Source organism: Amaranthus tricolor, chromosome 2 (genome assembly GCF_026212465.1).
Source record: "Amaranthus tricolor cultivar Red isolate AtriRed21 chromosome 2, ASM2621246v1, whole genome shotgun sequence".
NCBI lineage: Eukaryota > Viridiplantae > Streptophyta > Magnoliopsida > Caryophyllales > Amaranthaceae > Amaranthus > Amaranthus tricolor.
The window spans coordinates 9586663-9604734 of NC_080048.1; the positions used below are offsets into that span (position 1 = coordinate 9586663).

The following is an 18072-nucleotide window of genomic DNA, read 5'->3' on the forward strand; positions in this document are numbered from 1 at the left end:
AGCTAATAAGGGCAAGGGTTGAATGGTTCTAAACCCATGAGGATGAAAGCTTACGTTTTAAACGCTTGTGGTGTGTGCCTAAGGATGTTATGTCTTTAAACGAGCATATCTTAAAAGAAGTACACAGTTTAAGGTACTCTATACATCGTGGGGGTGATAAGATGTATCATGATCTCGAACTCAATTTGGTGGTTTGGTTTGAAAAGAAATAAAGTAGAGTTTCAAAATGCTCAACTTGTTGAAAGTTAAAAGTGAGCATAAAAGGCCAGTCGGGATACTTCAAACCATAGAGATTCAGGTGTGGAAGTGAGAGAATATTTTAATGGATTTTAAAATGGATATACCATTTAATAAGGCAAATAACGATACCTTATGGGTTATCATTGTTCGTTTAACTAAGTCTGCACGATTCAATATGATAAAGTATAAGTGGAAAATAAAACAGCTAGCAAGAGCTTATATTAAGTACGTAGTGCGCTTTCATGAGGTTTCTCGAACAATAGTATCAAATAGGGATATGTGTTACTTATCTTAATTTTGAAAGTCATTGCACCAAGATTTAGGTACTACTTTATTGCGTAATTCTTCTTTTCACCTCATGACAGATGGTTTAATTGAAAGAACATATCAAATATATATATATATATATATATATATATATATATATATATATATATATATATATATATATATATATATATATATATATATATATATATATATATATATATATATATATATATATATATATATATATATATATATATATATATATATATATATATATATATATATATATAAACTTTGTTTGACCAAAATTGTGTGTCAAAGGAGATGGGAAAGATAAGGGATTTTATAACCTCCAAATTAATTAGGAAGGGGAATAATGAGATATAATTATTTCATAAATTTTAAATTAGGATATAATACATCAAAAACTCAGAGCTATATATTCATTGGACCATTTTGAAAAAAAATGAGTTTTTGTTTTCTCTAGTGTTCTTGGTGTTCAAGGTTCATTTTCATCCATTTTCTTACAAGTTTTCTTTTAATTAATCTTTCAGCTTTTATTTAAATAGTGATTTTACAATAATTTTTTCTATAAATTTTATGATTTTTACTTGTGCTGTTTTATATGTAAAATTGTAGTGATGTTTTTGATGTATGCATTATTTAAACTTGAATTACATTATTTTGGTGGGCATCAAGGCCATCAACCTTAAAAGATATAAAAATTGTTCTCTCTATTTCTTAAAGAAGTTGTTATTTGTCATTTCGGAGTGTTTCATTTGTTGTTCACATATAGAATATTTCTATTAACATAACAACTTTTTGGACAAAAATACCTTGTTCATCTTCATTTTAATATTTTATTAATGCTTATGTTCCTCAGGTATTCTTCCTCTAACTTTATATTTGTTATGGTTTGCACATGTTAGCCACTAACTTCATAAAAATATTTTTTTATTAGTTGTGGTTCCTATATATTTTTCACTAACTTTCTTTTGATATTTTTTTAATGTTTATGATCTCACTTTTCCTCCATCAAATTTATTTTTTGATAAAATAATATATCCACTATCTAAAAGATTCCATCATACAATGCTATAAAAGTAATTGTAATGTTTCAAATGGTAATTTTATAGAATTTAAAAAATGGAGCATTATTGGGGAATTTATAGAACTTTGCCAAATGTAGCATTATTACAAGTTAAAATGTGATAATATGACTTTAAAAATATTTTATTACACGAATTATGATTGTAAATATTAAAGTAAGTTTTCAAAAACATTTTATAAGATCAAATATAACTTATTATAATATTTCTGAAAACATTATACGCATGATTTTGTGACAATTATTTTACAAGTAAACAACTATTAACTATATTTTATATAGCATGCATATCTTTCATAATATAAACTATTTTATCTAATTTAAATAATTTAAAAATTATACATATTATTAATTTTGTTGGAAAAAAACAAATGACATATTTTAAAAGCTTTGTCATTTGTTTTAATTTTATTGAGAATGATTAGATTTTTGGATCAAGTGGACAATAAATTTTGTAAGCATGCAATTCGAGCACATCTTTACAAAATCATCAATTTCTCAAAAATAGCTACTTTTGGGCAAAGTATATTGCAATAATTATTTATTTAGCCAAGCGATAAGTATTTATTTAGCCAAGCGATAAGTATGTTGTGATAAAAACTTATGTATACAATTACGCTTTAGTGATATCAGAAGTTGATAATTATAATATATAGTTGCCTCTTTCTTTAAATTTATATTTATATGTATTTTCACATTAGCAAACTTCGTGCATTGTAAAAGTTTGTATACTAATTTTTCTTAATTCCCATTAATATTACTTGTTGAAATTTCATTTAGGAACCATCATCATATCATCATTATTTATGAACCAAGGGAGTATATTTTTCCACTTGACAAGTAAAATCAAAGAAACATTTGCTACTTTTACTACTTAATTCTTTATGACTATCATTTTCATTGTGTCGCCACCTTTTTAATGAATTACTAAAATGCCCTTAGATTTAATTTTGTAGAAATACTTCGATCTCACTCTATAAACCTCACTTCGATCTCACTCTATAAACCTTTTGTATATACAATGCTTAGGAATTTCAATTCGGAAACGACAATTTAAGTTAATTTCTAATCATTTCTTCGTTGATTAAAAAAATTGGAAAAGGGGGCGAGTTGCGTGAAATGCGCGACTAGATTGCGATCCAATTACGTGTTTTACGCGACTGGACCGCAGTCCAATTGCGCGTTTCACGCGACAAAACCGCAGTCCAGTCGCGCATTTCACGCTACTCATCTGTGGCCCATTCGTGCATTTCACGCGACTCCCCTCTTTTCCTTTTTTTTTGAAATAATGATCATTATCGATACTTACCAAATCATTTTGGTGATTACATTCAATAGCCCTAGTATTTCGAAGTTCAGTTTTAGTGTAAAGAATTTTTATTTAAAAAGAAGTTAGAGATATAAAATTATCAAAATTATCAAGTCTGATATTAAAAATTCAATATATAAAAGATACTGAGACAATAAAAAAGATACCTTTTTTTTGTAATGCATTAAAATACTTTGCCAACTGACCACTCAGAACAAACAATCTAGAACTAGAGTGGAGGCTCAGGCAAGACATCCAACTCCAGAAGCTTCGATTCATCCCAATGAGTCCTGAAACCTACTAAAACCCTTCACCCTACTAAAACCCTTCACCCTTCCATTTTCACACATCTTCCTTCAAAGTTCTTTACAAAACCCTCTTTCTCCCCAAACTCAATCTCCCCAAAATTACTGGTACAACTTAATTAACCATCCCAAAAATGCACAGATTATCCCGCCGCTCAGTTTCTGGAATCTTCCGCAATGGTGGTTTTCATCACCGAAATGCTGTGGTTTCATCTCTGTCTTCAACTTCTCCCCTAAACCATCCTGTATGTTTTTATTTCTCATTATCTTTTTTCTTGCTTATCATTTTTACTCTTCTATTCCATTTTTATTCAATTGAAATGCGATGTTATTGACATTCTACTCCTCTTCAACCAATCATAAGCTAAAAATTGGTATATGAATTTCTATTGAATGGTATTTTTATTGAATCGAACCATTTTTAGTTCCAAACAATGGTATTTCAGCTGATTACCGGATAACATAATTATATTTGTAGTTTATAATTATGTTATTTGTTATATGTTAAATATTCATTTTTGAAACATGAATTGCTGGTTCTGGGGTTTAAGTTACTGTTTGTATACTTGTGTTACCAACCCTATACTGTAAAGATTAAGGCTTTGGCATTGTTGTTGATGTTCATGTCTGTATAATTGTCTTGATAGTCTAGAGTAATGTGGAACCTTTGTTTTATAGCTTTGGTTTTCATGCTAAATAGGAGGCTGAGAGAAAGACGGATAATAAACGGTATTCATCTTTTGCATCAAGCAAATTCTATGCTTCTGGCTCATCTTTTACTCCGTTGGCTCGCCGATATGAGTCCACTGCTGCTGCGTCTGATTCATCTAGTGTACCGGTTGAGAAGTACGAGTATCAAGCAGAGGTTAGCCGACTGATGGATCTTATTGTAAACAGCCTGTATAGTAATAAAGAGGTCTTCCTTAGAGAGCTGATCAGGTGATTTTCTCTCTTCATTGCTTTGAAAATCTTTTAGGAAAAATAAACTTACATTGGAGGATTTGTTTGTATTTTCAATTGTAAGGTCTTGATTCTATATATTGAGAAATTTGAGTGTCTTCTTTATTTGTAGCAATGCAAGTGATGCGCTGGACAAGCTGCGGTTTCTTAGTGTAACGCAACCTGAGCTTTCCAAGGATGCTGTTGAACTTGATATTCGTATCCAAGCTGACAAAGATAATGGGATCATCACAATCACGTATGCTTAATTTGTAGCAATTTTTGATTTGAAACTTATTTTCGTTTGGTTGCTTATCTTAGTTTTCATGATTTACAGTGATACTGGGATCGGTATGACACATCAGGAGCTTGTAGAATGCCTGGGAACAATTGCACAAAGTGGAACAGCGAAGTTCCTTAAGGCATTGAAGGTTACAATTTAGCCTGATTTTTACGCTTCTACAGAAGTTTTCTTCTTTTATGTCTATCTAATAAAATTTCTTGTGTTTTATTGTTTTGCAGGATAGCAAAGATGCAGGAGCAGACAACAATCTCATTGGTCAATTTGGAGTTGGGTTTTATTCGGCCTTTTTAGTGTCTGATAAGGTTGAGTATGGCTTTCTGCACCAGAACTACTTGTTATGTTGGCAATTATCTGTTCGATAATATATTATCCTTTTCTCAATATTCATATTCATCATCCTTGAAGGTGGCTGTTGCAACTAAGAGTCCCAAATCAGACAAACAATATGTGTGGGAGGGGGAAGCTAATGCCAGTACATATACAATTAGAGAGGAGACAGATCCTGAGAAGTTGTTGCCTAGGGGAACCCGTATAACTCTTTATCTCAAGGTGGATTGCTGAACTAGATTAATTTGATTCTGTCAGTTGCCATATTGTCTCACTAATAATCACTCTTTGCTGTTTGATCATTGATTCCAGCGTGATGACAAGAAGTTTGCAGATCCAGAGAGGGTCCAGAAACTAGTTAAGAATTACTCACAGTTTGTTTCATTTCCTATATACACGTGGCAGGAGAAGGGATACACAAAGGAGGTACTACTCGAGCTCTGCATTTTTACCAATTTAAGTTGGATTCTCTGATATTTTACATCGAGTCATTTAGATTTTGTTTCTTGTATGTGGGTTTAGGATATCTTATCAACATGCTTATGCATTTGTAGGTTGAGGTAGATGATGATCCAAGTGAAGCTAAAAAGGATGGTGAAGAAGAGCAGACAGAGGTAATGTTTCCTCTCATATTTTCTTGGTTATTTTCTTTTGAGCTCCCTTTTCATTACTTTTATTATGTATGTCATCTTTTATTGTCTTTTTTCCAGAAGAAGAAGACCAAAAAAGTGGTTGAGAGGTATTGGGATTGGGAACAGACAAATGAGACTCAGCCATTATGGGTTAGAATTTTATGTGCTTGATGCCTTGATAACCATGTTTATATTACTAACTACCATAAGTTTTGATTTATAAGTAACAAATATTTCTGCTTCATGCTCACAGCTTCGGAATCCGAAGGAAGTTACGACAGAGGAATACAATGAATTTTATAGAAATACCTTCAATGAGTACTTAGATCCTTTAGCGTCAACTCATTTCACTACAGAGGTGCAAACTCTTTTGGTGATTGATGTTTTAGAGATCTCGATTTTGCACCGTTTGATTTTCTCATATTGTTTTTTGCTGCAGGGTGAAGTTGAGTTCAGATCTGTGTTATATGTTCCTACAATGACACCGGGACAAGATGATAAGCTCGATTTAAAGACGAAGAATATAAGGCTTTATGTCAAACGGGTTTTCATTTCAAATGATTTTGATGGAGAGCTGGTAGAAATAATTTTAACTTGAAAAATGTCTATAATTGACTTTTAGACTATGATTTATGATAACCTTTATTTTTTCTTTGTTGTGCTCTTTAAAGTTCCCTCGATATCTAAGTTTCATTAAAGGTGTTGTGGATTCCAATGACCTTCCACTCAATGTCTCCCGAGAGATTCTCCAAGAAAGCCGAATTGTAAGGGGATTTTTCTAATTTAAAGAATTACATTTGCAAATCCTCTGCGTATTTATTTGTTAATTAATCAATTTTCCCTTTGCATTTCTTACTGAAGGTGAGAATTATGAGAAAAAGATTGGTTAAGAAGGCTTTCGATATGATCCTTGGCATATCAATGAGTGAGAATAAAGATGTAAGTAAATAGTTTTGCCTTTTCTAATTGTTTCCTATGCTTGGAATTTACTAATTGCAACAATTGATTTCATTTTTTTGAGATAAGAATTGAGGTGAAATGATTAATTATTATGTGAATAATATTAAGTTCATCAAAGCGAAGCCTAGAGGGAATCTTCAACAAAGGCACTATGATCTGAAAAAATGGAACCACTTTAGCCATAAAATCAATTCTATGGCATCATATATATATATATATACAGTAGAGCCAAAGAACAGGATATCACTCACTGATAAATCAGTAATATCTGTTCTGTTTTGTTGGTATTGATTTTTTGTTTTATCATCTCCTGCTTCAAGACTAGTGAACTCACTATGAATAGTTGAAAATTGTTTTATCATAGTGAATGCTTAACTATAAAAAAATGCATTTATCATAGTAATTCAAGATATCTAGAACATTAATCGAAATCAAAGTTTATAATAGACATTTTAGAACCTAATACACTTAAAAAATAAAATAAAGGCAAATATCTTTACTTATCAACTTATAATGGCTATTACTTCATTATTTAAATCACAGATTATGTAACAGTTTTGTAGTTTGGTAAGCTCAAAAAGCATCCATCATGTGAACAACCACATTTTTATTTACTTAAAAGGTTTACCTCACGAATCACCAACTCTCACCATATCTACTAAACCAACAGTCTCATTAGCAATATTTTAGCGCTCTAATTAAACATTTTGTGTTTTCTATAAAATGAAATGGCCCATGCAAAGTGTAAGAACTGATTTTGTTCTTGCTTTATCTGATAAAAAGCATTTTAATCAGTTTAGAAAAGTGGCACATGGGATTTGCTGCTGGCCAAAACTACCTTAAAATATTTTTCTCCAACTATTCTTACAAATATCCTGAGTAATTAGCTTCTTCCATCATTCAAACAGACTTTATCCCAGTTTTTGTCTGTATTCCAGCCTTTCGCTGGTAAGCATGTTACCACTGCTCTCATCAAACTTTTTGAATGTTTCAATCCCCAAAGGCATCCAAAAGATCTTTTGTACTGTTCTCATCTGTTCAGATAACTTGGACGTGTCAACTAAGTCGGACACTGGAAAAGCCAATTGTTGTCTGTACTCCAGCCTTTCACCGCCATGCATTTTTTCACTGCTCCCTAAGCATAGCCTTTAATAATTACCATCACCAAGGCATCGAAAAGAGCCTCCGAATAATAGCCTGATTGGATATGGATAAACCATCTTTTGACGGCCTCTGAAAATAGTGGTTTATTGGCATGTTACTGAAGAAGCCATCGTATTGGGATTATCATTTACCAACAATTCTAACTCTCATACACTTGACATTATTTGAAACTGGATAAACCATCTTTTGAGGGCCACCGAAAATAGTGGGGCTTATTGGCATTTGACTGAATAAGTCATCTTTTTGGGGCTACTAACAACGTTGAACTGTAGTCCAATTGTCAAAGAGTTGAGAGATCAAGCCCCCTGATTTCGTGAACTCCAATGATGAAATCTGATATCCAATATGTCTGAAACATGTTATCAGCCTGTCTGCAATGTGGCAAAATTAGGGATATTAGCAGTAGTGTCTGGACATCTGTGTATACGTTGATGATTAAGTGTTTTTATGTGGAAAGAGTTAACCCCCAAATACGCCTGTGTGGAAAGATAAACTCTGGTAAGATCTGCCCCTTTATGTTATCATGCATGATTAAAAAACATGGTTTCAATGATATGGGCAATATTTTGCACTATGCTTTCATGGCCTACGTATGACTGGAGAAACGATCAACTATTGTCTGATCTTGCCTATGCACACGTGCAAGATGTATAATTTTCATTGAATAACTCTTGTTGATCAAGCGTAATGGTGTCCAAGACGTTTGAAGTTTCTCGATCCTGTCCCTTCATGCACATAACGCAAGTACAAATGTTTTTTTTACAACACTGACATCCCTGGTATAAACACACATGAACCTTGCAATAATGGTGTTGGTTTCATCAAGGACACTTAGAAGCTAAAAACACTCGATTTATGTGTTGGAATGGAAGAACACCCGGCTTAAAAGGACTTCAATTCTCAAATGGACAAAAGCTTCTCTATCTAACCTTAAATCACTTTCAAATTACTAGCTTTAATCTTTTAAAAAGTGGTTTACTTGTTTATTAGGAACTCAAGTATTTTTCAATTTCAAGCAGCTCAACACCTGATTAAGTCTCGGTTTTAAGTTAAATCATTCTAGAAGATTTCTCAGGCAGTCCATCTTATTTTATTCTTTGCCTTGATGTCACTCTTTCTTGCGATGATGTCAGTTCACTATGATTTTCTTGGAGAACTGATTTTGCAAACAGCTTAATCCAAAATAAAAGTGAGAATATTTTTTTGGAACTGCAGCATACACTAATCATATGAATTTTCAGTTTATAAGCACTTAATTGATCATTGATGAGAATCTCTGCCATGAAATTGACTATAGTTCTGTTTACCATGGGGTAGATTTTTTTGTTTGGACTTTAATCACCTTTGAAAGTTTTTTTTGTCGTTAATTAGGACTACTCTTTGTGTTCTACTGTAGGATTATGTAACATTCTGGGAGAACTATGGAAAACACCTAAAACTTGGTTGCATTGAAGATCATGATAATCACAAACGTATTGCACCTCTGCTACGATTCTTCTCATCTCAAAGTGAGGATGAAATGATAGGCTTGGATGAGTATGTCGAGAACATGAAGCCTGATCAGAATGATATCTATTACATTGCTTCAGAAAGTGTAACAAGTGCCAAGAATACGCCTTTCCTTGAGAAGCTTTTGGAGAAGGATCTTGAAGTAGGAATCTCTTATATTATATTGATATTGTTATTTGACCTTTTTTCTTAAATATACTGTTTATTTAGGTTGGCATGGTCTAAAAGGTGATTATTTCTTGTTGATGTAATGTCAATTATCTATTTATAGGTGCTTTTCCTTGTTGATCCCATCGATGAGGTTGCTATCCAGAATCTAAAGCTCTACAAGGATAAGAAGTTTGTGGACATTACCAAGGAAGACTTGGATCTAGGTAGGTGCATTGGTTCTCTTTCTTTTGATTCCTCCAATTTAGGTGAGACGATCATTATCAATTAATAAAAGATTGCTAAGATATCTTATCAATTAATAAAAGAAAATGAATTGTTTGAATTTGATTCTTTAGAACCGAGTAAATTCGTAAGCCCATTACATATGAGATTTTCACAGCCAGTTTTCGAGTACTGCCATTTTCAAAGTCATTTTCACGTTGGGTCGTTTTTGAGTCAAGTCAAGTCCGCTTCAGGTTGACCTAGTAAGCTATTTTTTTACTTTGATTTTTAAATTTTTACAAAAATAATATATAGTATCTTTTCTATTTTAGAAATTATTTTCTTATAAAGAATACAAATACACCAATTTAAGGTTTGGGTTTGAACAAAGAAATATTGACCCACAGTATGAAAAATCAAAATATTGGAGGCTTTAACTAATAACATATTACTGAAAAAATTAAGGAAAAAGGTGAAAACAATTGAGTTTAGATTGTTGAGTTTAATTTTTTGTTTTTTGTATTTTTTTTTATCAGTAATGCATGAAAAACTTGTCTTTTTTATTGCATGAAATACTAATTATTTTTGAAGTGCATGAAAAACTAAATCGCTAAAACCTCAGCTTCAATCTAGGCTAATGGATTACCGACCTTATTTGAAGCCCCCTCAAACCAATTCCTATATTAAAACTTTGGCTATTGGATTATGGGCTATTGTAGTTTAGTCTAATTGAATATTTTTTATGTATATCAGCTTTTATATTATTTGAACTTATGAAGCATGAGTTATGCAATGATGATTATTAAGAGTCGAGGATAGTTGATTTGTTTACCTAAGCCCGTTTTTAGTCGTGGATAGCATTATGTCACAATTTCTATAGTTGACAACTGGAGGTTTGACCCTCATGTGTCTGACACATGGTTCCATTGACCCTTATGCAACGTTTTCTCCCTCTTCCCAACTTGTTTCTGCACTCTTATCTCTCCTCACAACACTGTACATCCAAGAATAGCATCCACTATTCCATCAAGCAAACTTCTTTGCATTTAATCCTCCAATCTATTAGTATGCAATGTTCTTTCATTTATTGCATCAAACAAACAAAATCTGCTTCTTTGTCTCTCTATTGCTATTCCATTTGCATGGTTGAGGACATAGACAAAATTAGTTTGCTGAAATTACTCAATTTGTTTCTTTCAATTTCAAATGTTCTCTGGGTTTAACTTAATTCAAGGTTAATTGTTTTATGATTAATTTCATTCTTAATTTAAGGTTAATTGTTTATTCTCTGGGTTTAATTTATTTGTTGATATTGCTTGATTTTTGAATTAATTTTTAATGAGGACATATAACTATTGATGTTCAATTTATTTTCTTTATTGAAAATTTTTTTGGTAAATTGTTAATAATAAATCAACCTTTGCTTGATCCACTGAAAATAAACCCATCTGTTATTTATTTTTAAATAAACCGATCTATTGTTTATAACAATCTCCAGAACTTATTTGTAAGTCAAGAATTATGAATGAATAATAGTTGAGTTTATTTTCAGCAATCATACTGAATATGTGGGTTTTATTTATAATAAATAATAGTTGGGTTTATTTTCAGCGAATGGAGTAAAGGTTGGTTTATTTTTTACAATTTTCCCAATTTTTTTGGGTTCATCTAATGTTCTTAATTGGTAATTGTGGCACACTTGGTCGCATCAAAAGAATAGAGGAAAAATTAGACCACTACCTTTCTTAAATTTTAGGAAGATGTTTGGAAGGCCAAACAAGAGGATAAGAAAATTGGAGGTAAATGTGGTAGGCATGGTTTAATTGAATCGAATTAGAAGTCGGTGAAGAGGATAAACAACTAGGCAAATGGATTTCTCCAATATGAGGGCTTGTAAGAAAAGGAAAGGCAAATTAGAAAATGGCATGATTTTATCAAGTAAAGTAAAAGGGCATAAGATAAACTGAGTATGGTTTTATAAATGAATGGAAAAGGGGGGAACTTGTAAAAAATTGGGAGGGAAGGGTTAAATTAATGGAATCACGTTCCAAACACATGAGGTCAAACCTTCACTTGATGGTTAACTGATGGCTTCCATTAAGTGGCAGTGATTTGCAAAGGTTTGGAGTCTTATAAGGTAGGTTTTTGTAAAAAAAATAGATTAGGTAATTTTTTGCAAAAAGTGATATATATTAAGTAATTTCTTGTAATTTTTCCATAACGTAAATGTCTCTAATGTTTATTTTTGTTTTATTATTTTTATTTTCAAAATATATATGTATACTTGCATTATTCTTGACATCCATTTCTATATAATATTAAAATGTGTTTATTTTCGTTATATTGATCATTACATTTTAAGAAAAATTTGTTGCTGATTGCTATAATATATACTTGCATGGTAGATTGAAAATAATTTTTTTGGTGTCATACGAAGAACTACATGCAACGCACAATTTCTATGCTAATTAGTTATAAGAAGAAATGGTCACTATTGGTGGCTTAATGTAAGCCTAGCCTCATAGACCACTCCTTTGCTCAATTGTTCTCGGAAGTTTTTTTTTTTCTAATTTTCTTTGAGCAGGGATGTTGCATGTGGTAGAGTCTAAAGTTGTTTTCTTCTTGATATTTCTATTTGTGAACAAAATCACTCTTATGTGATGTTTTTGGATTTGGCTAAAGAATATAATGTAGAAAATCATTGCTGGTTTTTTCTACGTTGAATTAGGTGTGGAAAGTGAGGAGAAACTAACAGAAGTGAAACAAGAATTTGGTAAAACTTGTGACTGGATCAAGAAGCGCTTGGGTGACAAAGTTGCCAGTGTTCAAGTTTCTAATCGTTTGAGTGCTTCACCATGTGTTTTAGCAGCCGGAAAATTTGGTTGGTCGGCTAACATGGAGAGGTACATGTTTTCATTTAATTAATTAAAGTTCTTTTTTGTTTTGGGGGGGAGGGGGAGGGAGATAGGGTATAATTTCACATTTGTTCCAATCTCCTCAAATGACTTTTCTGTAGCTATTTGGTTAATCTCTTGTTACTTGCCAACATGAAAATGACATCTCTTGCAGGCTCATGAAGGCACATCATGCTGGTAATTCATCTCATGTTGACTTCATGAAAAGCCGGAGGGTGTTTGAGATTAATCCTGATCATCCTATCATCACGAGTTTGCATGTATGTCTGTAATGAATGATTGAACAGTTATCATATTCCAACTTGTTAATAGCATGCTTGGCTTAATGTTTATAGTTTCTCTTTGTTGATACAGGCTGCTTGCAAAAATGATTTAGAGAATGAAGATGCTCTTAGAGCAATTGATCTATTATATGATGCAGCACTTGTTTCCAGTGGATTTACTGTAAGTATCTATTGCTCTCTTGTCATGATTTCACATGGGCATTTTTTTTGGCTTGGTTTGCGGTTTTATATATTGTTGTGGGTGAAGTGAACGATTTATGAGCTCTTTGTTGATAACCTACTTGCCTGAATTTTTAGCATCTTATTCTTGATGGGCCAAAGTTTCATAGCTCTTTAGTATCGGATTATATGGGCTGTGTAAAAATGGCTCATCAAATCATGTCCCTTTTATTTATGTGAAATTGCACACAAGTTTTGCTACCAAGGGTCAATCGGAAACAATCACTTTGTTATCACTAAGTGTTGGGTTTCTTACAATCGACCCTTACACTTGCCTAGGTTGGAGCTACTAATGGCATTTAGGTAATGAAATTTTGTTTTATGGTGGACTATCTTGGTGGAGTCGCATCTAATTTAGGGAGAGAATGCAGACTTTATTTAGGTTGATATGTTTAGAAAGGGGAACTTCTCTTCCAGCTGACTGATCCTTAGATTAAGGGATTGTAATATAACATAGATTTCATATTTGATTACTATACATGTTGCTCAAGCTTTCCTTCTTTGTTGGGTTTGACAATTTTCCAAATGCCATCATCGCATTGTGTTTAGAACTAGTTACCACTTTGTCTCATTTGCAATCAAGGGTCGAACATGTCCATGATGCTAGAGGCATTTCCATCCTTTTTCTCTACTAATCAATTAGTCTCTTATTTGGATATCTACTTAAAAAGTGATATCTATGAATTATATCTCATAAAGGGAGTATTTCTCAACACAAATGTTTTGCCTGTATCTACAAATGTTAAAAATTGTTATGTTGTAGTTGTGTCATCTGCAATTTCAGTTTCTAGGCTCGTATGCTTTGATGTTAACAAATTTATGCAATTGTACAGCCTGATAACCCTGCACAGCTTGGTGGAAAGATCTATGAGATGATGGGCATGGCTCTATCAAACAAATGGGGATCCCCACTTGACGCACAACAAATTAGGCAACAGCCACAGACTCCAGAGACAGTTGAAGCCGAGATAGTTGAGACAGTTGAAGCCGGTACTCAAAAATGAAAAATAAAAACCATGTAGTTTTTGATACATGATTTGATGAAATAGCTTCAGTGGTACTATATACTATATATTTAAATAGTGTTCTAGTGTTGAACTTGTACTAGCCTAGTCCTACTTATTTTGATTTGAGCTGTTGGATCATTTTGGAACTGAAGGAGAAATGTTGCGTAAGAATTAAGATGTCAGCACGAAATACAAATGGTTGTGTTGGATTGGCCGAAGTCAATGATATTGTGAATGCAGTTATTTTTTGCCCTCTTGTCGTATGATTTTCATTTTTTATTCATGTAATTTATTTGAAAACATGATCCAATACCTAATTAAGCATATTTAAACTATATATTTTCAGAATTTAAAATTTGTTCTTTGAAGTTTTTCAGTGTCCTAGCCTATGTAGAAAGGCTTTAACAAAATAAGTCCATCCACTCCAATAAGTTTAATCTTTACGAAAATTTGAAAAAAATAAGCTTCTTAAAAAAAATACCTAAAATAAGCTTCGGAAAATTTTAATTTTCAAGATAAGAGTCTTAGTGTCCAAGCATGAGGTCAGGTATGTTCGTTGTTATTAACAGCGAATAAAGATTCTGGTCAAAATAGGTTGACATTCTTTGTTCATTAAGACAATGGCATAGCATTGGAAGACACCAAAAAATAAAACAAAGTTTGTTCGTTGTTATGCATTCCAACGCTATGCCTTTTGTTCGTTCTTCGTAACAGCGAACAAATTTTTTTTTTTCAGTTTCTTTGTTTGCTATTTGTAAAAGTGAACATACATAACCTCAGGCTCGAACAAGGAGGTGCTTATATTAAGAATTAAAATTTTCAAAGCTTATTTTGAGTCATTTTTTTCAGCTAGTCTTGGACGAGACGGCCTCAAAATGAGACCGTCAATTTGGGCCGGTCTAATTCGCGCGTGTAACAACCTGGGCATTTTTTTCATTTTCTGCACATTTTTCAATTTTAATTTTAAAGGTATCAATTTTTATCTTAAAGGTATTAATTTTCAAAATTAATATATTTAAAGTCAAAATTGATAAACATAACATTAAAATGTTGTTATGCAAGGTCCAAGTTTTTGTGATTTTTTTTTTATAATAAACAAGCTTTGGGAATTAAATTTTCCAATCTTTACTTAGAAAGATTTTTTAAAAAGTACGGCAATACCTTTGCTTGTAATGAGAATAACATTTTAGAATTTTGATTATGAGTAAAAGCTGACGGTGTATTTTTTCATTGTTAAGCTCTCATTAATGGTCTTAGAAGAAAAACACATAATCAGTTAAATAATTCAATGCATTAAATGTAAGTTTGAAATTATAACTTTTCTTATTGATTCTTTTTCTAGCTGATCAAAACAACAATTTAAAATTAAAATTAGTGTAACTGAACTTGATAATTATTAAAAAAAAAAAAAAAAACTTGATAAACATCGATTTAACAAAATTTGTAATATAACTGACCTAGAAATTTCTTTATATCTTATTCTATAATTATGAAGTTAATCATTGTCGAGAGCTTAGCTCTATAAATTAAGTTTACTATTATATTCTTTGTTCATAACAACTTACACAAGTGGTTGTTCTTCAAATTGCATAGTGAAGTCCATTTAAATGCCTTGGTTATTTGTAGGCGATTATTAAAGTTGGCCATAATTTTAATTGTGTAGCCACTTCTTATATAATGAACTTTCAACGTTGCTGGTTAATTTTCAAACCTTTACTCTCTAATATCTCTATAAAAACACTTACTGAACTAAAACAAGCTAAAATTAAATATTGAATTACAATGGCCAACGAAAATGAACATTAAAATCGAATTTAAAAAAAAAATGCTTGTGTTGAAATTTGACACATACTCTTTTGGCTATAACTTTTGATAGAAAATTCGCACAATTGCAATGTTTGCGTCATTAGCACTTAGACTTCAAAATCTTTCTAATGATATATTATATGCCAATTCCGATAACCGAGCGAGAAATGACAATCGTTTAAAATGTGTTTGTGCTAAAATTTAATACATGTTCAATCTTTGGACATAACTTTTTATAGAAAAATCGTACTAAGGCAAGGTTTGCGCAACCGGACCGCAGCATGGTCACGCGCGACTGGATGTTAAAAATCATTGTAAACTTTAAACGATCGTCATTTTCTTGCTCAATTGTCGGAATTAAGCACATAATATGTCGTTGGAAACTTCTTGAAGTCTATATTCCAATGACGCAAACCTTGCACTAATACAATATTTTCTATAAAAATTTGTGCCCAAAAGATTGAAAATGTATCAAATTCAACACAAGCAAACTTTAAACGATCGTCATTTCTGTTCGGTTATCGAAATTGAGCATATAATATATCATTGGAAAGATCTTGAAGTTTAGGTTCTAATGCCGCAAACATTGCAATTACGTGATTTTCCTATCAAAAGTCATAGCCAAAAGAGTGAACATGTATTAAATTTCAACACACAACATGTGACTAGATTTATTTTTCGAATTTAATTTTTTTTCTTTTTTAAAATTAATATTTTTAATTTTAATTTATTAGTAAATTTTTTTAGTAATAATAATAGTTGATTTTATAATTAAAAATAGATTTAAGGGCATTTTAGTAATTTCATTAGAAAAGGGTAGCGATACAATGCAAAAGGGTAACGACTTTTAAGGATTGTGTATTTCTAAGTCCTAATATAGTACCTTAAATGGATTGTAAGCAGGGTCGACCCTAGGTTTTTAGAGGCCCGAGGCGAAAAATTATTTAGGGTCCCCTAAACTATTGTATATATATATAAATATTCGAACTTTAGCACTAACTGAAAACTAAAATTTTTTAAAGGCCTTGAGCATAGATACGACTTGCACTAGTTTAAGGCCAATCCCAATTGTAAAGTCACAAATTCTTCTCCAAAAGCTCCATAACCTATTGCCCAATTTCATATCTTCAACTACAGACCAACAAAAACTCATTAGTACTTATTAGAGCTTTTACTTAATAATTTGTGACATGCAACCAAAATTCACCCCAAGACCCCAACGGAGACAATCAAAAGAAATTAATCATTGGAGATGTAATCATTTTTCCTAAAATAAATTAAAAATAACTTAGAATAATCCAATCTTTTACTGATTTTCTTAGAATAATCCATATATTTGATTAACATGAATAATAATAACTATAAGGAATGTTTGTTAAGAATGCACCAAAGGTAACCTCTTACCTATACATTAAGTCACTTTGCATAAAAAATAAAACAATAAATATAAAATAAATTATTAAAAAATCAAAAAATTTTAAAAAATAAAAAAAAATTGAGTAAGTTTATTTTTTGATTTTAACTTTTAATTTAAATAGTTTTGATTTTTGATTATATTTTCCTTTTTTTTGGAAAATTTAATTTTAAAAATCCCAACTTATGCTCGTTGTCTTTTAATAATTCCACCTTTCGATTATTTTTTAAAAATCCAACCTTTATACTGCGTGTTCTTTTAAAAATATGACATTTTGGTTCTTAATTTGTTTACTGCTGAATTTTGCAAGTAACTTTATGAGGTCAGTACTTTAAAAGAAAAACGCAGTATAAAGGTTGGATTTTTAAAAAATAATCGAAAGGTGGGATTTTTAAAAGACAACGAGCAAAAATTGGGATTTTTAAAATTAACTTTTCCTCTTTTTTTGTGTTTGACCTTCAAAAATGGTCACCATTTGCTATTTGGGCAACAATGTTCTTAGGTAAATGACCTTAAAATTCAGATTATTCATGGCTAATCAAAAGTTATGATTATTAAAGGAAAATGAATAAAATGTTGGATTATTCTTGGTAAATTTTCCTAAAATAAATAAATAACGATCATACTTTAATTAAAAAATTCGCTTGCAACTTCAATGTTGACCCGATCAATATTAGCCCATAACTGACTAATGCTCGAAAAGTAAAGCCCCAACTAAACTACATTACCTAAATAAACTGAACCAGTTATTGCTCAATGACAACTCGAGCTTGATTGCAGTCACTCGAATCTCACGCAGCGCTGAACCGATGCAAACCTTATAACTCAAAATAACTGAATTTAAACAAGAGTGTTACTAAAGTTCGCCACCCCTTTTCATTTTATCGCCATCCCCCCTTGAAATTACGTATTTGCCCCTGAAGTTTAAAAAATTACAAAATTGCCACAGACTTAAAAATTAATTAATAAATGTAAATCACACTTAATA

At 31.5% G+C, this 18072-nt stretch overlaps 1 protein-coding gene across 1 annotated transcript; it reads left to right on the plus strand.

Annotated features, from left to right (window-relative positions):
• Positions 1–3140: 3140 nt before the first annotated feature.
• LOC130805879 (heat shock protein 90-6, mitochondrial) lies at positions 3141–14118 on the plus strand. Its single transcript, XM_057670699.1, has 19 exons — positions 3141–3477; positions 3933–4171; positions 4305–4430; positions 4509–4602; positions 4694–4777; positions 4881–5024; positions 5115–5228; positions 5357–5416; positions 5513–5584; positions 5688–5792; positions 5874–6011; positions 6106–6198; positions 6296–6373; positions 8955–9209; positions 9339–9441; positions 12168–12342; positions 12509–12614; positions 12709–12798; positions 13691–14118. The coding sequence occupies exons 1-19, from the start codon at positions 3367–3369 to the stop codon at positions 13859–13861; spliced, it is 2358 nt and encodes a 785-aa protein (XP_057526682.1). The 5' UTR covers positions 3141–3366; the 3' UTR covers positions 13862–14118.
• Positions 14119–18072: the final 3954 nt, after the last annotated feature.